General features: G+C 49.4%; 1 protein-coding gene across 1 annotated transcript in view; it reads left to right on the top strand.

Moving 5' to 3' along the window:
* The window catches only part of CPAMD8 (C3 and PZP like alpha-2-macroglobulin domain containing 8), a 99,249-nt gene that overhangs the window by 61,183 nt on the left and 14,377 nt on the right, over positions 1–23,689 (top strand). The window contains exons 23-29 of the mRNA XM_065873781.1: positions 1,094–1,145; positions 7,683–7,981; positions 8,592–8,817; positions 10,448–10,624; positions 13,918–13,999; positions 20,728–20,884; positions 21,015–21,089. Coding sequence (XP_065729853.1) covers positions 1,094–1,145; positions 7,683–7,981; positions 8,592–8,817; positions 10,448–10,624; positions 13,918–13,999; positions 20,728–20,884; positions 21,015–21,089 — 1,068 coding nt within the window. The remainder of the gene's footprint in view (positions 1–1,093; positions 1,146–7,682; positions 7,982–8,591; positions 8,818–10,447; positions 10,625–13,917; positions 14,000–20,727; positions 20,885–21,014; positions 21,090–23,689) is intronic.

Here is a 23,689-nt window from a genome sequence, read left to right as displayed (position 1 = left end):
AGAGAGAGAATTCATCCTTCCTCTGCCTGTTGTTGTATTGGGGCCCTCAATGGAGTGTTTGGGGGCCACCACGTTGGGGAGGGCCATCTACATCACTGTCCACCAATTCAAGTGCTGACTCCTTTAAGACAAGTCCTCACAGGTATGCCCAGAAGTAACATTTGGCCAGATGTTTAGGCATGCCCTGGCTTACACAAGTTGGCAGATAAAATGACCCTCACAGTAGGAGGAGTTGGGACCCCAGGAGGCTGCCTGGCTGCAGTGGCCAAGCATTAACCGTCTGAGGTCTGACCTCAGGTGGCCCCAGCTCACCGATTTGCTGATGGCGCTAAAAGAGATCTGGAAGAGCGAGAACCCCACAGGGGCCATTCTGGTCAGACGAAAACCCACAAGGTGTATCGGGTTAAATTCCCAGTGCTCCCTTTTAAGAGAACAAGCCAGGACTTCCCTGGCAGTACAGTGGTTAAGACTCCACGCTTCCACTGCAGGGGGCACAGGTTCGATCCCTGGTCAGGGGAAGTTCCTCGTGCCGCGTGGTGGGGCCAAAAATAGATAAATTTTAGAAATAAATAAATAAGAGAACGAACCAGCTGCCTTCTGTTATTTGGGGGACGTTGTGGAAGGGGTGGAAGCAGGAGCATGATGGACAGGAGACAAGGGATGCATCGGACAGTGGGACAGAGACCCCGTCCTTGGCAGACCTGGGTGCCCCCTTCTCAGTGCTCTTGGACATTGGATGGGGCCTCAGATCCTGGCAGCCTTCAAGTCATAGTGTTCTCTGCCCACAGGGAGCAGCTGGGCTTGGAGCTGGGCCAAAGGGGTGGCTGGGAGGGTAGGATGGGGGTGTGGGAAACATGATAAGTCTAGGAGCGGTTGGTGAGTTTGTTTGACTAGAGCCCAGAGAAGGGGAAGCGAGCCTCAGTTTCCCTATCTGGGCATGGGAGGCAGGTGACCTGGTCCATCTCTGTGCACCTGTGGTCGTGGTATCACCCCGCGGGATCCACACTCAGAGCTGCTGCCGTGGGAGGGTGGCTTCACCCTTGCACTGGCTGCCACCCCCCATCTCTCAGTTCTCCCCATTTCTCTGTTTCAGCCTGAAGGAGCCCCCCGGTCATACACCTACAGCGCTTTCTTCTGTCCCAATGGTGAGTTCCCGTGTCCACCCTGCCGAGGACTTTGGCCCTTACCCCTGCACTTCGGCAGCTTTCCTGCTGCTGAGTGGACACCCACCATCCCTGGGAGCTGGGGACACAGCAGCAAAGCTCTGATATGTCCCAGTTGGGGGCACCTGTAAGCCAGAGTGAGGACTGGGCATCTGCCATGCAGGAAATGAGCACATATGATGGTAGACTGCAGACACCAATGAGAAGAGACTGCCGTCAGGGGTAGGGCTGTCCTTGGGCCCTGGGCTCCTCACCCAGGGTCTGGGGAAAGGAGGTCTTAGAGTCACATCATGGGAAAGCTGTGGGAATGAGGGTGACCCAGAACCCAGGGATAGCAAAGGAGGATGCAGGAAATTAAGGTGGGTTCCAGAAAGTGTGAGATCTGGGGTGCACCTTGATCCCCTGAAATTGACATTATACCCGCCCACGATCTGTGAACAGGAAATGGGCACAGAGTGCCCAGTGGGTGGAGTGGCCAAAGGCTTGTCCACACCTCTGCCTTGTGGGATCAGGGCAGTGCTGGGAGGAACATGAGTCTGAGCTGCCTATGGGAGGGTCTGCCCCTTCCCCATCCAGTCCCTCCCCAAAGAGCCCTCCAGCTTGGAGGTTGGGCTGGGCCTGGCACTGGGCACTCACCTGGCAGGTTTTGCCAAGAGGCACAGCAGAGGATCTGAAGTGGAGTCCCCTGGTGATGCCTACCCTCTAGGTGTACCACCTCCTTGTTCCCAAAGCATTCAGCACAACAGGTCCCCTGACCCACAGCACACTCTGGACACAGGCTTCCTTTAACATCCCCCCCTCCCTTTTTTCAGTAAATAGCAATACATCACATATGTGCTCAAATGAGTTTTGACAATGGTGCACAAGCAGTTCAATGGAGGATGGAGAACCTTCTCAACAAATGATGCCAGAGCAATTGGACATCCATTGGCAGAAACATGAAATTCGACTGAAAGATCATACCTTATACAAGAATTAACTCAAAACGGAGCACGAACTTACATGTAAAACTGTACAACTTCTAGAAAAAAAAACATGGGAGGAATCTTTGGGATCTAGGGCTAGGTAAAGAATTCTTAGACATATTACCAAAAGTATGAATGACAAAAGGAAACATTGATAAATGTACCTCATCAAAATGAAAAATGTTTGCTCTGTGAAAGATGCTGTTAATGGGGGGAAATTCAAGTTACTGACTGGAAGGAAATATTTCCAAACCCAGATCTGACAAAGGACTAGGATCTAGAATATATAAAGAGCTCTCAAAATTTAACAGTAAATAAAACAAACAATCCAATTAGAAAATGGGCAAAAGAAATAAACAGTTCACCGAAGAAGATGTACAGGTGGCAAATAAACACACGAAAAGGTGCTCAACATTGTTAACCATTACAGAAATGCACACTGAAATGCAGTGAGTTATCAGTACACACCTACCAGAATGACTAAATAAAAAGTAGAGATAGCACCAAAAGATGGCCAGGATGTGGAGACACTGGATCTCTCACCCATTGCTGGTGGGAATGTAAAGTGGTACAGTCACTGCTGGTGGTTTCTTAAAACAGTTTGGTGGTTTCTTAAAAGACAGCATGCCATCAGCATACCCACCAGTAACTACACTCTTAGGCATTTATCCCAGAGAAATGAAGACTTATGTTCACACAAAAACCTGTATACAACTGTTCATATCAGCTTTATCTGCAATAGCCTCAAACTGAAAATAGTCTAGATGTCCTTCAGTGGGTGAATGGTTAAAAAATTGTGGTCCATCCATATCTTAGAATACTATCTAGAGTAAAAAGGAAGAAGCTATTGATAACATGCAGCAACTTGGATGAAGTGGATTGAGTAAAAAAAAAAAAAAAAAAAAAAAAAAAATCCTAAAAGGGTACATAAAAGATTCTGTTTTTCGAAATGACAAAATTTTAGAGATGGTTGTCATATTATTGGTTGTTAGGGCAAGGAGAAAGGGTGTGGGTGTGATGATAAAATGGCAACATTTATTTTTCTCCCATAAAATAAAATTGGAGAAATCTGAATGAGGATTGTAACAGTGCCAATATCCCGTTAGTGATACTATACTAGAATTTTGTGAGATGTTACCATTGGGGAAACTGGGTCAAGAGTACACAGATTTCTCTGTGTTATTTCTTAGAGTCACATATAAATCTATAATTATCTCAGTAAAATTTAAATTAAAAACGTTTTAACAAAGCAATGCGTGTGTACAAATACCATATGATTCCACTTATATGAGCTCCCTAGAGCAGTAAAAATTATAGGGTCAGAAAGTAGAGTGGTGGTTGCCAGGGGCTGGGGGGAGGGGAAAGTGGGGGTTTATTGTTTAGCGAGTATAGAGCTTCAGTTTTACAAGATGAAAAGAGTTCTTGAGGTGGATGGTGGTGATGTTTGCACAATGTGAATGTATTTAATGCCACTGAACTGTACACTTAAAGATGGTTAAGATGGCAAATTTTACATTGTGTGTATTTTACCATAATTTTAAAAATTGGGAAAGGAAAAAGCAATACCTGTGTATTAGAGAAAATTTAGAAAGAGAGAAAGACAGAAACTATCTCCTCTGGTTCATACCCAAAGATGACCTCTTTTGACATTTTGTTGTATTCACTTTCATAGGATTGATTATTGTTTGTTTTAGCACAGTTGTGACTCATGAGCTATGTAATTTTATATCTTGCCTTTCTCACTTAACACATCCTGAGAACTTTTCCTTGTTATTGTAAAGTCATTATAAACAGCATTTCAAAAGAGCTTTAGTATGCTCCATGAAAGGACTGCTCCAAAATTTGATCATTATGGAACATTTTGAAACATTATTGGACATTTATATATTGTTTGTACTTCTTATATCATAATCAACACTAGGCCAAATATATTTGTATTCAAAGTAAGGTCAGTAACATTTTAACATGTTTATTGAGGTATAATTGACATACAATAAATTAGACATATTTTAAGGGTAGTTTGATAAATGTTGACATGTGTGTACATCTGTGAAGCCATCACCACAATTAAGATAATGAAGATTTTCATTAACCCTAAAGTCACATCCCTTTGAACTCTCTCACCCTGTCCACTCTTGCCACTAGGGAACCACTGATCTGCTTCTGTTTCTCTATAGATTACTTTGCACCTTCTAGAATTTTACATAAATGGGATCATGGGGAATGTCCTCTTTTTGTCTGGCCTCTTTCACTCAGCATAATAATTTTGAGATTCAACCATACTGTGTGTGTCAATAATTCAGTCATTTTAAGGCTGAGTAGGAGTCCATTGGATGGATGTGTCACACTTCGTTTATCCATTCACTTTTTGAATGTTATTTTTTCAAGTTATTTCCCGTTTGGGGCTATTTCATATAAAGCTGCTATGAACATTCATGTACAAGTCTTTGTATGGGTGATGTGTTTTCCTTTCTCTTGAGTCAATGTCTAGGAGTGGAATAGCTAACTCATGTAGTAGGTTTGTGTTTAACTTTCTAAGAAACTGTCAGTTGTTTCCCAAAGTGGTAGTAATATTTTGCATTCCCACCAGCACTGGATAAGCCAGTTCTGCCCCATTCTTATCAACACTTAGTATTGTCTGTTTAATTTTAGCCATTCTAATAGGTGTCTAGTGGTATGTCATTGTGGTTTTAATTTGCATTTCCATCATGACTAATGACGTTAAGCGTCTTTTCATATGCTTATCTGCTATTAGTCTATCTTTTTTTGTGAAGTGTCTTTTAACCTTTTTAAAATTGAGTTGTTGGGAGTTCCCAGGTGGTACAGTGGTTGGGATTCAGTGCGTTCACTGCCGTAGTCTGGGTTCAATCCCTGGTTGGGGAACTAAGATCTAATAAGCCGCATGGTGCAGCCAAAGTGAAATAAAATAAAATAAAGTTGAGTTGTTTATTTATATTGAGTTTTGAGAGATTTAAAAAATGTGTTCTGGATACAAGTCTTTTATCAGATAAATGCTTTGCAAAGGTATTTCTCCCAGTCTGTGGCTTGTCTTTTCGTTCTCTTAATAGTGTCTTTTTTTTTTTTTTTTTTTTTTTACTGACACACTCTTTTTTTTTTTTAACATCTTTATTGGAATATAATTGCTTTACAATGGTGTGTTAGTTTCTGCTTTATAACAAAGCGAATCAGTTATACATATACATATGTTCCCATATCTCTTCCCTCTTGCGTCTCCCTCCCTCCCACCCTCCCCATCCCACCCTTCTAGGTGGTCACAAAGCACTGAACTGATCTCCCTGTGCTATGTGGCTGCTTCCCACTAGCTATCTATTTCACGTTTGGTAGTGTATATATGTCCCTGCCACTCTCTCACTTTGTCACAGCTTACCATTCCCCCTCCCCATATCCTCAAGTCCATTCTCTAGTAGGTCTGTGTCTTTATTCCCATCTTACCCCTAGTTTTTCATGACCATTTTTTTTCCCTTAGATTCCATATATATGTGTTGTTAGCATACGATATTTGTTTTTCTCTTTCTGACTTACTTCACTCTGTATGACAGACTCTAGGTCCATCCATCTCACTACAAATAGCTCAATTTCGTTTCTTTTTATGGCTGAGTAATATTCCATTGTATATATGTGCCACATCTTCTTTATCCATTCATCCGATGATGGACGCTTAGAAAACCCAGAGATAAACCCACATATGGTCACCTTATCTTTGATAAAGGAGGCAGGAATGTACAGTGGAGAAAGGACAACCTCTTCAATAAGTGGTGCTGGGAAAACTGGACAGGTACATGTAAAAGTATGAGATTAGAGCACTCCCTAACACCATACACAAAAATAAACTCAAAATAGATTAAAGACCTAAATGTAAGGCCAGAAACTATCAAACTCTTAGAGGAAAGCATAGGCAGAACACTCCATGACATAAATGACAGCAAGATCCTTTTTGACCCACCTCCTAGAGAAAGGGAAATAAAAACAAAAATAAACAAATGGGACCTAATGAAACTTCAAAGCTTTTGCACAGCAAAGGAAACCATAAACAAGACCAAAAGACAACCTTCAGAATGGGAGAAAATATTTGCAAATGAAGCAACTGACAAAGGATTAATCTCAAAAATTTACAAGCAGCTCATGCAGCTCAATAACAAAAAAACAAACAACCCAATCCAAAAATGGGCAGAAGACCTAAATAGACACTTCTCTAAAGAAGATATACAGATTGCCAACAAACACATGAAAGAATGCTCAACATCAGTAATCATCAGAGAAATGCAAATCAAAACTACAATGAGGTATCATCTCACACTGGTCAGAATGGCCATCATCAAAAAATCTAGAAACAATAAATGCTGGAGAGGGTATGGAGAAAAGGGAACACTTGCACTGCTGGTGGGAATGTAAATTGATACAGCCACTATGGAGAACAGTATGGAGGTTCCTTAAAAAACTGCAAATAGAACTACCATATGACCCAGCAATCCCACTACTGGGCATATACCCTGAGAAAACCATAATTCAAAAAGAGTCATGTACCAAAATGTTCATTGCAGCTCTATTTTCAATAGCCAGGAGATGGAAGCAACCTAAGTGTCCATCATTGGATGAATCGTGTCTTTTAAAGAACAGAAGGTTTTCATTTCAATGAAGCCCAGCTTATCACTTTTTCCTTTTATGGATTATTTTTTGTTGTTTTATCTAAGAAATCTTTGCCCAACCCTACGTTTTCTTCTCAAAGTATTATAGTTTTAGGTCTTACATTTATAAAATGGCTATGATCTGTTTCGAGTTACTTCTTGGAGCCCATGCAAGGTATGGATCAGTGTTCCTTTTTATGCATCTGGAGGCCCGGTTGTCCTGGCATCATTTGTTGAAAAGACTTTTGCTATTGAATTGCTTTTGCACCTTTGTTGAAAATCAGTCGCTCATACATGTGTGGGTCCATTTCTGGACTCCCTGTCCTGTTCCATTGAGCATTTGTCTATGTTGACGCCAATGCTACACTCTTGTGATTGCTCTAGCTTTAGAGTACGTCTCAGTGTCAGAGGGTGTGAGTAAACTTGGTTCTTGTTTATCAAAGTTGTTTTGGCTCTTCTAGATCCTTTGAGTTTCCATATAAATTCTGGAATCAGCTTGGCAGTTTCCTCAAAAGACTCTGCTGAGATTTTGATTGGGATTGGATTGAATCTATAAATCAGTTTGGGGAATAATTAACATCTTTGCAGTGTTATCTTCTGACCCACGAACACGCTCTAGCTCTCCATTGATTTGTGTCTTTAGTTTCAGCAGCATTTTGCAGTTCCCAGCTTATGGGTCTTGCACGTCTTTTGTAGGATTTATCTCTGTGAGCATTTCATCTTTTGTGTGCTATTGACAAAACGGTCATTAAGCCAGCTCCGTTCCACCATGCTTCCTGCAGCTTCATGGGGAGCCACAGTGAGGCTGGCCCCCTGAGGTCCCGATGCTTAGCTCTGGGCATGGGCGGGGGGTGGGGGTAGGATGATTCGGTGCCCCCTCAACACCCCTTCTCCTTCCCTCCATCCAGAGAGAGTCCACATCTCCACACCCAACAAGTACGAGTTCCAGTATGTGCAGCGGCCGCTGCGCCTCACCCATTTTGACGTGGCCGTGCGAGCCCACAACGATGCCCGCATGGCCTTGTCCCCAGGACCCCAGGACACGGCGGGCATGATCGAGATCGTTCTGGGAGGGCACCAGAACACCAGGTCCTGGATCTCCACCAGCAAGATGGGCGAGCCCGTGGCCAGCACACACACAGCCAAGATCCTCTCCTGGGATGAATTCAGAACATTCTGGATCAGCTGGCACAGCGGGCTCATCCAGGCATGGCTGGGCTTGCCTGGGGTGGGCGCGGGAACCTCCTGGTCCTCTGGCATTGTTGCTTCCTGATACATGTGATAGGGGTGGGGAGGAGAGAGAAGAAACACAAGGCAGCTCTCAAGTTGCTCATAGTCTGCCTGGAGTTACGTACAAAAAACAGGTGGTGAGAGCTGTGGTGGAGGAAGTGCCTAGGGATCTGGGAGCTGAAGGGTGGTGGATGGTCAGGGAGAAAGAAAGTGGATAAAACAGGTAAAATGGGGACTGTGGACTCTTTCTGGGCCAAGCAAAGGAGACATAGAAAAGAAGCAGCTGACACAGCTTCCTAGAGGAGAGATATAGCCAAGTGGGGTTTTGAAGTACAAATAGAGGAGTTTGCCAGGCATATGCTAAGATCCAGAGGTTCCAGGGAGCCCAGCGACTTTGGAACCTGCAGATGCCACACTTGTGTCTCTGTTGGGTGTTTCATGAACAGTGTGGTGTCTATAGTTTCTCTCATCTCTGACCCCTTGAGAACCCCGCCCCAACTTATGAGCGTGGCCAAGGCCTCTGACCATGTCTGAGCACAGCTTCACGCTTCCTGCCAGCATCCAGCAGCATTGGCCTCTTTTTCCAGGTTGGCCATGGTCCAGAGCCATCCAATGACTCTGTCATCATGGCCTGGACCCTCCCCAAGACACCAGAGGTCCAGTTCATCGGTTTCTCCACTGGCTGGGGTTCTGTGGGCGAGTTCCGCATCTGGAGGAAGGTGGAAGTAGATGAGAGCTACAGCGAAGCCTTCACTCTGGGGGTCCCGCACAGTGCCATCCCTGGGTCTGAGCGTGCAGCCGCCTCCATCATAGGTGCGTCTGCCCTGCAGCCTGATTTGGGGAGGACAGGAGCAAGAACCCAGGCCAAGGGACAAGTGTTTACTCTGGGCTCAGTCTCATACCAGGCTTTGCTGGGGACCTGTGCCCCGGGGCCTCCAACCACACACCCACTCACCTGACAAGCAGCTTCTAGTGCCTTCTCCATGATGGGCGCTGGGGCCAGACTCAGAGATGACCTCAAACCCGACCTTCAGGGCTTCCTAGTCTGGCTGAGAAGGCAGGTCCTTGCCCTGTGTGGGGCAACCGGGAGGGTGGGTGGTGAACTCCATGAGGGCAGTGGGTCTGGGGTGATATACAAGAAGGTTGAAAGGCCAGGTGAAGTTAACCAGGTATGGGGTGGAGGGCGGGGCTTCTGGGTGTCCAGCTGAGTGGGCAGGACCATTTCAAACGCTTAGAGCATTTACTGAGCAGGGGTAAGAGGCTGTGGCGAGGGATCTCTTGGGCTGTGGATTGTCTCCTATAGCCCAGGCATAGGATTGGAAAGTGGGGACTGTGTGATCCATCTAGTGCTGGGAATTGGAAGGGTGAGGTGAGGGTGAGACACCAGGAGGAGGCAGACAGGCCTGAAGGAGGGTGTCTTGGGTCTCTCTGACATCAGAGGATGGAAGCCCTGGGTCCTGGGCAGGGTGGTGGTTGTGACCAGACCAGAGGATATTGGAGTTTATGACTTCTGAAGCATGAGATAAACTCAAATGTGGCCTTGGGGATGAGTGGCACAGATGGAGGTGAGGGATGTAGGGGAGAAGGCAGATGGACAGCAGTGGAGAGGAGGTGAAGGCAGGGACTTGTGTGCCAGTCAGTGTCATCAGCACAGTGGGATGGAAGGTTGGAGAAGAAGCTGGAAAACCCAGAGAAGGGTGATGAGAAAGTAGCCAGGTAGGCCCTGCCACAAGAGGAGGCTGCAAGAGCAGTGGCAGCCTCAGTGGGGCAGGAGGAAAGGCTGAGGAAGGAAGAGAGGTGCAATCAGGGGACAGTGGGGATTCCGGAGGGCCCATCAGCAATGTTTGGGGCATAGAGGCCAGGGAGAGGAAGGCAGGGTACTGAAGGGATGAGAACATAGTAGGTCAGAAATAAGAGAAAAAAAGAACTTTTAAAAACACACCAACAATACCACACATGTGGGAAGAGTTTTATAAAAAATCTAAATACTCACAGAGAGAAAAATCACATTTCATATTGGAAGTTAGAAAAAATATTTAGAATGGAATCGCATGGCTGGATTGACATCTTAATGTCTGTGGGATGCAGCCAAAATTGTACTAAGAGGGAAATGTATAGCCTTAATTGCACCTGTTTAAAAAGCCAGAAAGGAAAGAGCATTTAACATAATGGAAAGGTAGAGAAAGAGCACTTGAGTTAAAACTAAAGAACACAGAGGGAGGTATGGAAGAAAGGGCCAGTGGGTGTTCACCAAAGCCAGGAGACCAAGCAGGCTGACTGGGCAAGGGTGCAGCCCAGTTTCAAAGGGCAGCACTGGCAATTAGAGGATGGGTTGCTGGTGTTAGGCCACAAGTGGGCTCTCTCTAAGGAAAGCTGTCCGTAGGACAGCCAGGGCACTGGGTGAGACCAGTCCCCAGCCCATCCTTCTTTTTCTTCCCACCAGGAGATGTCATGGGGCCAACTCTGAACCATCTCAGCAACCACCTGCGCCTGCCCTTTGGCTGCGGAGAGCAAAACATGATCCACTTTGCACCCAACGTCTTTGTCCTGAAGTATCTCCAGAAAACCCGACAGCTCAGCCCTGAGGTGGAAAGGGAGACCACTGATTACCTGGTGCAAGGTACTTGGGGACACTGCCTGGGTGGAGGGGGTGGGACTGCAGGTAGCCTTGACCATGCTGGGGGGGGCAGCTCATATGCCAAGTGCGACAGATGTAGAAGAAGGCAAAGAAGTGGGTGAAAGAGGCCACTCTGGTTGGCCTGATGGGGTCCCTGTTAATAGGAACCTGGTGTCTGCACCTGTTAGGAAAAGGCTCTGAATGCTGGTAATCAGCCATGGGGAGAGGAATAGCATCTTTTAAAAATGTAGATATTTTGAACAACCAGAGCAGTATAATAGCATTATAAAAACATCCGGAAAGGGAAAAATATCCCCATAACCTCCCTGTCTTGCTGGCTCTGGGTTTACTCCTCTGCCCTCCAGGAGCAAAGATTAGCTTTGCCACTCTTGGTGTCTCATAACATGGCATCCTATGGCATGCCCTCCACCCCCAACCCCACACGGTGTGCATAAGATTCGTCCACTGGGCTGTGGGGACCTGTGGTCTGTTCACCTCCATTGCTGTGTGGGGAGACCATAGTCAGTGTGTCTGTTGATGGGCTTTGGAGCAGCTTCCAACTCAGGGATTTCAGAATGGTGCTGCCATTAATCACCCTCTTAGTGTACTTGGTGACAACACGTCCAAATTTCTGTGGGGTGAAATCGCTGGGTCTCAGGATGTGTTCAGTTCATAATCACTTTGGAGACTACACTATTTGTTCATCACGTGCATTTATGGAGCACAACATACTGAACTATGCTTTTGGACATACTGGGGTTATTTCCAGTTTTTTTTTGCTAAATAATGCAGCACTGAACATCTTCAGAAATAAACCACCAGCACTGAACTTCTTCAGAAATAAACAAAGCAGCATTGAACTTCAGATATAAATAACACAGCACTGAACATCTTCCATTGCCATGACTCAGGTCCTTAGGATAGGGAACAGCCTTATGGCAGAGGGGGCGGAGGCAGGGGGGCGGACAAGGCCTCTGAGGGCCCTGTCTTACCCACTTTGCACATCTAGGCCCCACAGGTAGGAGGAAGGGGGTGGGAGGCTGGAGGTGGGGTCTCACTTCTGTCATGGATTCCCACTCTGTGTCCTCGGGTAGGGCCTGCTTTTCTCAGTAACTTGGTTTCCTACCTGTGTAACAAGGGAGTTGTCAGTTGATCCCAAGGTCCTGGGGCCTCCTGGGCTCTGCTTCTAGCCTTGGGCTGGAGCTGAAGTGAAAGGAGCGCATGGAGGGGGCTGGACCCAGCTCTGAAGCTGGCATCCATCTTGTGCCAGGCAAGTGCCGCTCCATCCACGCTGCCCTGAGTTGCCTTCCCGGCAGCCTCCACACTGATGGTCCTCATTTCCCAGATGAGCAAAGTGAAGCTCCTGGGAGTGAAGAGGTGCCCACAACCTCATAGGGGCAAGTGGTGGGGGCTTCTCAGACTGCAGGCTCCCCTGGACTGGGGCACGAGGGGTAGCCAGGGCACTAGACCCAGCCAGAGGGAGATGAGAACCCACGGGCACAACCTTGGAAATTTCTGCCACCGAAAAGGACCCGCAGGTGCCTGGCTCAGACGATGCTGGCCCCTATCAGATGGGGAAACTGAGGCATGTGACAATCTCGATCCCTAAGGCGAGTCTGGGGTCCCTGCCTCCTGGCCTGTTACGGTTCCCGCAGTTACTGTACTCCAAGGGCAGTCCTGATGATCTAGAACCATCTGTCCTTGTGGATGAGAAAATGAAAAAACTTACTATGAAGAACGTACAACTCTCAGATGAAAAGAGAACTCAGGGGTTGCCATGGGCTGAAGGTTTGGCTTCGTGAAGGCTGACCACAGACTGCCCAGAACCCCAAGTCTGCTTGGTCCATCGTGGGGACGGGGGGCTCAGGTTCATGTGCTGTGAGGGTCTTGGAGGTGGGTGGGCCCTGGCCTCCCAGGGCCAGGCATACCTCAGTGGACTCATCTGGGCTCAGGCCCTTGAATGCCACCCAGAGTGCGATGACCTGTATGGGAGAGTGGCAGCCTGGACCCCACCCCGGGACAGCCAGACCTGAGGCTTATCAGCCAATTGGCCTTTCAGACTCAACAAGCCCCAGATTAACCCCCGTCCCCCTGGTTTTCCGGCAAACCTTTGGTGTTAGTTTCCTGGGGCTGCCGTAACAAAGTACCACAGACTGGGTGGCTTAGAACAATAGGACTTTATTCCTTCATGGTTCTGGAAGCCAGAGGTCCAACATGAAGGTGTCAACAGGGTTGATTCCGTCTGGAGGCTCCGAGGGAGCATCTGTCCCAGGCCTCTGTCCTGGCGGAATTCTGGTGACTCCAGGTGTTCTTTGGCTTGTGGACACATCACCACGCTCTCTGCCTCCGTCTCCACAAGCCCTTTTATATCTGTGTGTTTCCCTTTCTTTCCTCTGAGAAGGACACCAGTCATTGGATTTAGGGTCCAGCCTAATCCAGGAACATAATTCCATCTGCAAAGAACCTCACTCCCGATAAGGTCACATTTTGAGGTTCCAGGTGGACATTAATTTGGCGGGGGAGATACTGTCCACCCAGTTCAGAGTTCCTCCTGCCTCTTTCCCCGCCTCCATGGGCACAGCTCCATCCTTCCTGCCTTTCAGGCCGCAAACCTTGATGCCCTCGGCATCCTTCTTTTCCTTCACATCTTATTCAGCTAAGGCAGCTCTGCCTATACCGCAGAACCCCTCCCTCCCTGTCCCCACCACCCGCTCCAAGCCCATGGTCATGCTCGCCTAGACAGTCCCCACCTGCCCAGTTTCTCTGCTTCCTCTCTGGACCCTACGATCCACCCACTACATTTGTCCCCTCACACCCCTCCCCTGCTCCCCTCACCCCCTCCACTCATGCCCCCTGCTGCCCTCACAATAAGACCAACCACCCAGCCCAGCCTTGGAGGCCCCAGTAACCCACCTGACCTCCCTCCCTCTTGTCCCTCCTTGCTCCCTTGCTCTGAGCAAACCAAGCTCGAGGGCGCCTGGAGATGGTGCATTTCACTGACCAACCCCTGCCCCAGGTACGACTGAGGGGCCGGTGTGTGACCAGGAGTCACAAAGGGGCGATATCAGGAAACAAAAGAAGAATAAAGTAGAGGTTTCAATCCCCCCAGCTGTGGGTGTGGGGCAGTTTCAAGGACCCCAGCTGTGGGCGTGGGGCAGTTTCAAGGACCCCAGCTGTGGGCGTGGGGTAGTCTCAGGAACCCTCGATGTGGGTGTGGCATTGTTTCAGGGTCCTGGGGTAAGACATTGGCCGGCCAGCCATTCACCAGGGTGCTGTCCCATCTTCTTGCCCCACAGGCTACCAGAGACAGTTGACCTACAAGCACCAAGATGGCTCCTATAGTGCTTTCGGGGAGCAGGACAAGTCGGGGAGTATGTGGTGAGTCCTCACTCCCCAGGCACGGCTGCTGAGGTTCTTCCACTTGAAGTCACATTCTCATGTCCAGCACAGCGTAGCCGGGAGCCTGCATGGGAAATGCAGATGGCCATGGTCTTAGCCCCTGGGGTTTACAGGTCTGGATTGTTGGGGTGGCGGGCGGGTTCTGCCTGGCCTGTGCATGGTGGAGCTGGCGGCGGTGACAGTTACTATTACTCCTTCTGCTGTTGTTGCCACAGGGCCCAGGAACTGAACCCCTGCCCTCTGGCCCCTTGAGGATGGGTCCTGGTGCTCTGGTCCTCCTCAGAGCCCACGGGACCCAGGAATGGGGTGACCCTGAGCAGGAGGGGATGGGCTGGGAGAGGCCAGACCACTGCCTCAAAGCTGGCTTGTGGGGTTCTGGAGGCACGTCCTGGGGTCCGGTTTCCCTTGCGAGCGGCTCCCTCTGGCTTTCAGGGTCAACCAGAGCAGGGAGGGCCTGGGTGTACCTGGGTCTTATTCCCTGAGATCTTTGGGCCACAGCAGTTCTTGGCATCATCAGGGATTTGCCTCGTCCACTTTGGGGCTTACTGAGGAAGTGGGGCACCCCGAACTTTCTGTCCCTAGTGAGGCCTCCTTCTCAGAGGAACACCCTGATGGCGCCTGCAGCAGCTATGGGCATGGAAAGTATCCAGTCCTTAAATTGGCCCAGCGTCAGTGCCAGGGGCCGGGGGAACAGGGACACGGCTGGCTGAGCCCATGCTGCGGTGAAGTGTCACTCGCTTGGCTCCCGAGGGGCCCAGCCTTGATGACCTGCTCAGCCCCCCCCAGTCCCCAGAAGCCAATCGTCTGACCCAGTTCTGGTCCCAGGGCCCTGCCTTGCTGACAGCCCATGAGGCAAGGCCACAGTCATGCACTAGCAAGCAGAGGCCCCCACCCTCTGCGGGATTGGCCAAAGCCACTGAGTCACTCTGAAAGCTGGCCAAGTCCTGGCAGCTGCCAGAGGTCTCCACCGGTCAGAAATAGTGAGCTGTGACCTTTGTATGCCCTCCCACAGTTCACACACACACACACACACACACACACACACGCACACACACACACACTGAGCAAGAAAAGACCAGTTCTGCCGTGGTCATGGAAATGTGACACCCAGCAGCTTGCCTCTCCCCCTTAGCCTTGTGAAACCTCCCTGTAGGACAAAACTGCAGGATGCACAGGACAATGGCAACAGTATCCACCCCGGGGCTGGGCAAACCCAGGCTCTGTCTCGTGTGAACTGTGGCAGCCTTAGACCAGATGCTCAACTTCTCGGAACCTGTTTCCTCACCACACATCCCACTCTGGACTGGGATCGGGTAGGCAGTAGGATAAGGGTGTGGGCGTGCTCATTACAGTGCCAGGTACCCATTGGGATGGATACCCTGTTAGCACCTCTCCCTAAATATTTGGCCAGGGAGTCCAGGATCCAGTCCAACCTCCTCAACTTCCTTAAAACTCAGGATCTGTTATAGATAGGTTCCGGTGCATCCAGTGTTCATTCACTCATTCATTTGTTTGTTTATTCAAGTGTCTACTATGTGCCAGGCTCTTTTCTTACTCCTGAGAGAACAAGAAAGACGTGGTTCCTGCCTCCAGGAGCTCATTGCCCGAGAGAGAGAGAGACCCTGGACAAGACGTAATGGTTATGTACTGCTGTGTAACAAGTCACCCCAAAACATAGCCATTTAAAACAAACATTTAGTCACAGTTCTGTGGGTCAGGAATTCAGGAGCAGCTTAGCTAGCATTGCTGGCTCAGGATCTCTCCCAAGGTTGCAGTCAGGGTGTTGGCTGGGGCTGTCATCATCTGAAGACTTGACTGGGGCTGGAGCATTTGTTTCCAAGTTAGTTCTCTCACATGGCTATTGGCAGGAGGCCTCAGTTCCTCACTGAAGACTATCCCATAGGGCTGCTTGAGTGTCCTTACAACATGGCAGCTGACTTCCCTTTGAATAAAAACTCCAAGAGAGAAAACAAGGAGGATGCCACATGCCTTTTATCATCTGGTTTCCCAAGTCATACTGTCACCTCCACCACATTCTACTTTAAAAAAAAAAATTTATGTATTTATTTTTGGCTGTGTTGGGTCTTCATTGCTGTGTGCAGGCTTTCTCTAGTTGCAGCAAGCGGGGGGCTACTCTCTTCGTTGTGGTGTGGGGGCTTCTCACTGTGGTGGCTTTTCTTGTTGCAGAGCACAGGCTCTAGGTGCGCAGGCTTCAGTAGTTGTGGCATGTAGGCTCAGTAGTTATGGCTCGCAGGCTCTAGAGAGCAGGCCCAGTAGTTGTGGCGCACGGGCTTAGTTGCTCAGCAGCATGTGGGATCTTCCTGGACCAGGGCTTGAACCTGTGTCCCCTGCATTGGCAGGCAGATTCTTAACCACTGCGCCACCAAGAAGTCCCCACCACATTAAGTTCTTTAGAAGCAAGTCACTATGTACAGCCTATACTCAAGCAGGGGGGAAATTGAGTTCTACTGCTTGAAAGGAAAAGAAGCAAGGCATTTGTGGATATATTTTAAAGCTACTACATCACCTATATAATTTCTCGTATCTATGAAGCATGCTAAGGGGGTAGGGTATGATGAGGCACACAGTTACATGGGGTGGTCAGGAAAGGTGCCCCTGAAGAGGTCCCCTGAAGATGAGAGAGGAGCTGTATGAAAATCCAAGGGGAGAAGATTTCAGGCAGAGGGAACAGCCTGTGCAAAGGCCCTGAGGTAGAACTGAGCTTGACGAGTTTGAGCCACAGAAGGAGACCAATGTGGCTGAAGCAGCACAGATGAGGAGGAGAGTGGCCCAACGTGAGGGAGGAGAGGGTGGCAAGGCCAGACTGAGCAGGGGAAGGAGTTTGGATTTTATTCCACATGGAGCAGGAGGGCTTAGAACAAAGCATGGCTGTAATCTGAGTCATGCTGGGCTGTGTGTGTTTAATTAATAGAGTTTATTTTTGTAGAACAGTTTTAGTTTCATAGAAAAATTAAGTAGGTAGAAGTGAGTTCCCATACACGCCCTCTCCCCTACACACAGTTTCCCCTGCTGTTAACGTCTTGCATTAGTGATATACATTTGTTATAAACGATGGACCAGTATTGTTACATTATTATTAACTGAGGTCCATAGTTTAGGGTTCATGTTGCATAGTCTATGGGTTTGGACAATTAAGGTATCATACAAAATAGTTTCACTGCCCTAAAAATCCCCTGTGCTCTGCACATTTGTCTCTCCCTCCCCCCAGCCCCTGGCAACCACTGAGACTTTTACTGTCTCTATAGTTTTGCCTTTTCCAGAATGTCATAGAGTTGGAATCATTCAGTATGCAGCCTTTTCAGATTTCTCCTTTCACTCTGTAATATGCATGTAAATTTCCTCCAGGTCATATCGTGGCTTGTTAGCTCTTTTTGTTGCTGAATAATATTCAGTTGTATGGATGTATCACAGTTTGTTTATCCCTGTTTGTGTTTTAAGATGGAAAAATAAAGAGAACAGTGGGGGCTTCCCTGGTGGCGCAGTGGTTGAGAGTCCGCCTGCCGATGCAGGGGACGCGGGTTCGTGGCCCGGTCTGGGAAGATCCCACATGCCGCGGAGCGGCTAGGCCCGTGAGCCATGGCTGCTGAGCCTGCGCATCCGGAGCCTGTGCTCCGCAACGGGAGAGGCCACAACAGTGAGAGGCATGCGTACCGCAAAAAAAAGAGAGAACAGTGTAGCAGAATGTGGAAATTCCACAGATCCCAGCACAGGGGCAACTAAGTTCCATCTTGGCCCCCCAGTGTTTGGAATTTCTAAACTCTGCTGCATACGGAGTAGGTGATGGGGCAGGGCTGGGCTGGTGGAAGCAGTGGGAGCCATGGGGTGGCCTGGCTGACACAGGAGCCATGGGGGTAGAAGGAAGAGGATGGCTTTGAGGTATCTTGGAAGGAGAGTGGCCAGGACAAGGTTAATAATGGTAAGGTTAATATTTCAGGTTTTGGTGATTCACAGAAACAGAGCTTGGAGCCACTTGACTTTCTTTCTTTTGGTTTTTTTTTTTTTTTGCGGTACGCGGGCCTCTCACTGTCGTGGCCTCTCCCGTTGCGGAGGACAGGCTCCGGACGCCCAGGCTCAGCGGCCATGGCTCACGGGCCCAGCCGCTCCGCGGCATGTGGGATCCTCCCAGATCGGGGCACGAACCCGTGTCCCCTGCATCGGCAGGCGGACTCTCAACCACTGCGCCACCAGGGAAGCCCTGGTTTTTTAAATGGTATTAAATAACAGAAAATTTACTGTCTTGACTATTTTTAAGTATACAGTTCGGTGGTATTAAGTGCATTCATACTGTTGAGCGGCCAACACCACCGTCCATCCCCATAACTCTTTTCATCTTGTAAACCTGAAACTCTATACTTATTAAATGCTAACTCCCCATTCTCCCTTCCCCCCAGCCCCTGGCAACCACCATCCTACCTTCTGTCTCTATGATTCTGACTACTCTTAAGTGCCTCATATAAGTGGAATCATACAGTGTCTTTTGTGATTGGCCTATTCCACTCAGCGTAATGTCCTCAATGTTCGTCCACGTTATAGCACTTTGCGGCGTTTCTTTCCTTTTCAAGGCTGAATGATATTCCATTGTATGGATATACTGGTGTCGGCAGGTGAGAGGACCTTGGTCCTCGTCTTCTTTAGAGAGACAGTTCCACAAAGAGACTTTGTAAAGCAGAAATACACACCCAGAGAAGAGTGCGGGCATCCTCCCTAACGAGGAGTACACCAGAGAGATGATTTAAATCACTTATATGGGGGCAGTTTTTCCGGGTTTTTGTTTTCCTCTCACCAATCATCTTTCTTGGTTTTCCACATCTCACCTGACCCAGGGCCCTGCCTGATACACGCATGCATCTTTTAGCCAAAATGTATTCCAGTGAGGGGGGTCTCTGGGAGATTGACAGAACAGAGATTATGGGTTAGTGCTCCCTCCATTTTTGATCCCCAAAGGAGCTTTTTTGTGCATGGGCAGTTGGGGAGGTCTCCTTGACCTCAAGAATGAAAGATGTGGTCCTCTTATCTTTTTACTCCAGCAGAGCTCAGCTCTCCTCTGCTCCTGCCATTAACTTTTCCGTTGAAATATCAGGGGGAAACAAGCTTCAGTTTACTCAGCTTGACAAACACCAGCCACTCAGCCCAGGGGCCCATCTACATCCTACCTCAATACCACATTTTGCTTGTCCATTCATCTGTCAGTGGACCCTGGGTTGCTTCCATAGTTTGGCCATTGTGAATAATGCTGCTACAAATATGGGTGCACAGATATCTCTTTAAGACTCCGCTTTCATTTCTTTGGGGTGCATACCCAGAAGTGGAATTGCTGGATCATATGATAATTCTGTGTTCAATTTTTTTAGGAACTGCCATATTGTTTTCCACAGGGGCTGTACCATTGTCTGTTCCCACCAGCAGTGCACAAGGGTTCCAATTTCTCTGCATCTTCATCGACACGTGTCGTTTGGTTTTTGTTTTATGGTAGCCATCCTGATGCGTGTCAGGTGGGGGAGCCACTTGATTTTGAAAAGGATGGATTACTCTTTGGTCCTGAATTGGGGTGTTTCCCCTCCTGATAGTTCTGCTGTTTGTCCCTCTTGGTTCCCTGGTTTCCATCTGGTGGTTCTCCTGAATTCCTTTTTTCATTCATTCATTCTCCAGCTTCATCGTCTCCCATTCAGGGTGCGCTAGCAACAGTTGGGCTGGGGGGATGGGGTGGACAAGGGGCAGGCTGCAGAGATACAGACAGAAAACAATGACACAGGGAGGGCCTGGGGGTCCAGAGGCAGCATGCCCATCACAGAGTGGAGATGTCTGGGAGGCTTCCTCTGGGGAGAGACCCCTGGGTTGAACACTGAGAGGCAAGTAAGACTTCATCCTGTAAAGAAGGGAGGTAGGAGCATGGTGCATCCAGGGCCTGGGTAACTGAGTAACTGAAGCTAGTGGGTTGGTGGGATGTTTTCAGCTGCAAACAAAAGAAAACTGGCTGAAAAAGCAATTCTGAACATCTCCTCACACCATAGAGCTGGGGAGGCTCCAGGATTGGCCAGTCTGGCAGCCCCACAATCCATTGGGGTTCCTGGTTCTTTCCCTTGGTCCCTGTGGCCATCCTTGGCACAGCAGCTGCTCTCCTCGTGGTGGCAAAATGGCTGCAGCTGCTCCCAGCATCACCTCATGTGCCCATTCCAAAGCCATTTGCAGGTCTGGGGACTGGAAGGCCCATGGCTGTGGCTGGCTAGGGCTATAGAGGAGCCCAAGTGTCCAGTGTACCTGGTTGCCGGTTTTTCCTGGGATCTCTCAGCAAAACCTGGGATCTCTTGGGGAGTGGTTATGGAGGAGCAACAAGGAAGGTCTTCTGCACATGGTGGGGGCGGGGTGGGTGGTGGGATTGGACCAGCTCACAAAAAGGCCTTGAGTGCAAGGCAAGGAGCAGGACCGGGTGCTTCTGGCGGGGGAGGGAGCAAACGGGGAGGCTGGGCTCCATCATCAGGTCCTGCTGGGTGCCCACACACTTCCATCAAGTGCTCCCAACAGCCCTGCGAGGGCAGGCTGGACCCTCCTGTCTTGCAGAGTAGGAAGCAGAGTCTTGGATGATGCGGGGAGCGTGCCACAGTCCCTGGCGGGGCACACGGGAGGTGACTCTGTTTTGCAACTCCCCAGCCCATGGCTCTCCCAGCCCCCACCTCATCCTGTTTCAGGCTCACAGCCTTTGTCCTGAAGTCCTTCGCCCAGGCGCGCAGCTTTATCTTCATTGACCCTCAGGAGCTGGCAGCCGCCAAGGGCTGGATTGTCCAGCAGCAGCGGGCAGACGGCTCCTTCCCGGCGGTGGGCAGGATTCTGAACAAGGACATCCAGGTTGGCAGCCTCCCAGCCTCCTCCTGGGGTCTTGGCCTTGCCCTGGCTGCTCCCCGGTGTTGTCTGGGCCCAGCGGGGGCAGGGGGCTGTCCCCTCTGGCTTGGGATGAAACCTACAAATCCTCTTACAGGGTGGGATCCACGGCACAGTCCCGCTGACAGCCTACGTGGTGGCAGCGCTCCTGGAGATGGGCCTGGCCTCGGAGGTAAGCGCAGTGGGCCCGGGAGATGCCGGCTGGAGGAGCAAGTGGACAGTTTTGCCCTGCAGGCCAGGTTGGCCATCTTCTGGCCATCTTCAGCTTCTATTTATTCCTTATTGCCCCCCTTCTGCTCACTAGTGAGACTTTTTGATGCTTTTCAATGGTCACAGAACATCCAACTTCTTGTGGCCTGAGCAGAGGTGTGAGAGATTCCAGCAGTAATCACCGGGGACATGCGTGTGTGGGAGAGTGGGGTAGGGGTGGCTGTATCCTGAGTATGAGCCCTCCCAGGACTGTCCACAGCCCCCAGGCCCAATTGGAGAATCATTTTGGGCCTAATCAGGTTCCCGGCCAGTGACCCATGGGCTGCCTTCAGGGAGCCCTATACAAAATGTTGGACTCATGAATGCTTTTGTGGGGAAGAGTCTAGAACCTTCAGGGATGGTACTAGACCCAGCAGGGCTTAGACGTCCCAAGGAACTCAAGGGCCATCGTCACTTCTGTGAGGCTGTCCCAGATGGGTGTGGCATGTCCCCTGCAGTGAGAGCTTAGACAGATCTCAGCCTCTGGGGTCGGGACTCCACCATTCCTAACACCTGTGTCAATTCTAAATCCTCTGGTGATGAATTGTGAATTGTGGCACTTCTCAGAATTTTCAGCCTCACAATCCCAATGTGACTGTGTCTAGGCTTTGGTGTGACCTAAGACCCTCCACGTCCCACACGCTTTGCCCAGAGAGCCCCTTGCTTGCCCTGTGTTAAGGGGCTGAATTGTGTCGCCCCCAAAATTCATATCCTGAAATCCCAACCCCCATCTTAGTCAGCTCAGGCTGCCGTCACAAAACACCACAGAGTGAGGGACTTCAACAACAGACATTTATGTCTTATGGTTCTAGAGACTGGAAAGTCCAAGGTCAAGGTTCTGGTCGATTTAGTTCTTTTTTTTTTTTCTGATTCAGTTCTTTTTTTTTTTTTTTTAATTTATTTATTTATTTTATATTTTATTTTTGGCTGTGCTGGGTCTTCGTTTCTGTGCGAGGGCTTTCTCCAGTTGCGGCAAGTGGGGGCCACTCTTCATCGCGGTGCGTGGGCCTCTCACTGCGGTGGCCTCTCCCGTTGCGGAGCACAGGCTCCAGACGCGCAGGCTCGGTAGTTGTGGCTCACGGGCCCAGCTACTCCGCGGGATGTGGGATCTTCCCCGACCGGGGCACAAACCCTTGTCCCCTGCATTGGCAGGCGGACTCCCAACGACTGCGCCACCAGGGAATCCCCTCTGATTCAGTTCTTAATGAGAGGTCTCTTCCTGGCTTGTAGACAGCCATCTTCCTTCCGTGTCCTCACGTGGCCTTTTCTTGGTGCGTGACCATGGAGAGAGGTGGGATAGGGTTGGGGGAGAGATTGAGAGAGAGATCACTCTGGTGTCTCTTTGTCTTCTTATAAGCAGCCTCATTGATTATAGAGGCTCCACCCTCTTGGCCTCATCTAAACCTAATCACCTCCCAAAGGCACCCCTTCCTAACACCATCACATTGGAGGTTAGGACTTTAACATATACATTTGTTGGGGGGGGGGCGGGGAGGCACAGACATTCAGTACATAACAGCCCCAAGACTTCAGAATGTGGTTGTATTTAGAGACAGGGCCTTTAAAGAGGTAGTCACGTTAAAATGTAGCCTTTAGGGTGGGTACTAATCCACTATGACTGGCATCCTTGGAAAAGGGGGACATTAGGACACAGAGACCAGCACAGAGGGAAGATTATGTGAAGATAAAGGGAGAAGATGGCTAGCTACAAGCCAAGAGAGAGGCCTGGAACAGATCCTTTCCTCATGGCCCTCAGAAGGAACCAGCCCTGCTAACACCTTGATATTGGACTTTTGGCCTCCAGATCCACGAAACAAGAAATTTCTACTTTTTTAAGCCACCCAATTTGTGGTACTTTGTTACGCATCCCCAGCAGACTCATACACCTTGCCTCTAGGAAGACCAACCAACTTGGTTGGCCCGGGACCAAGGGATTCCGGGGATGCAGGCCTCGTGGGTGCCTCCTCCCTGCCTGCACCTGAGACTGAGGAACCCAGGCTCCTTGGCGTTCCCAAGGTGGGCCTCTCCTCCATCCCCTGGTTCTGCTTTTTGTTTTGGTAAAATCGACATTTAGGTCATTCTGACCTTATCAGATTTTTCTAGAGCTGAACCAAGTGTTTCTTCCTGAACTCAAGAATGTGAAGGCCCCTGTGCCTTAGGCTGAATAAAGGCCCCTGGACTTGTGTCCTGTGGCATTTGTAACAAAGTACCACAAACAGTGGCTTTAAACAACGTGAGTTTATTCTCTCACAGTTCTGGAGGCCAAGGTCTGAAGTCAGTGTATGGGCAGGGCCATGGCTCCTCTGGAGGTCTAGGGGAGGATGCTTCCTAGCCTCTTTCACCTTCTGGGAACTCCCAGCATTCCTTGGCTTGTGACTGCATCACTCCAATCTCTGCCTGTCTTTCCACGGCCTTCTCTCTGTGTCTCTTCGTCCTCTCTTCTTATAAGGACATCAGTGCTACCTCTGCAAAAGTGTCCAGCCACCCCCACCCCAGGCTCTGGGCTTACGTGGCTCAGGCTTG

This window comes from Phocoena phocoena, chromosome 3 (assembly GCF_963924675.1).
Source record: "Phocoena phocoena chromosome 3, mPhoPho1.1, whole genome shotgun sequence".
In the NCBI taxonomy this organism is placed as follows: domain Eukaryota; kingdom Metazoa; phylum Chordata; class Mammalia; order Artiodactyla; family Phocoenidae; genus Phocoena; species Phocoena phocoena.
This window is presented reverse-complemented; position numbering and strand designations above follow the sequence as displayed.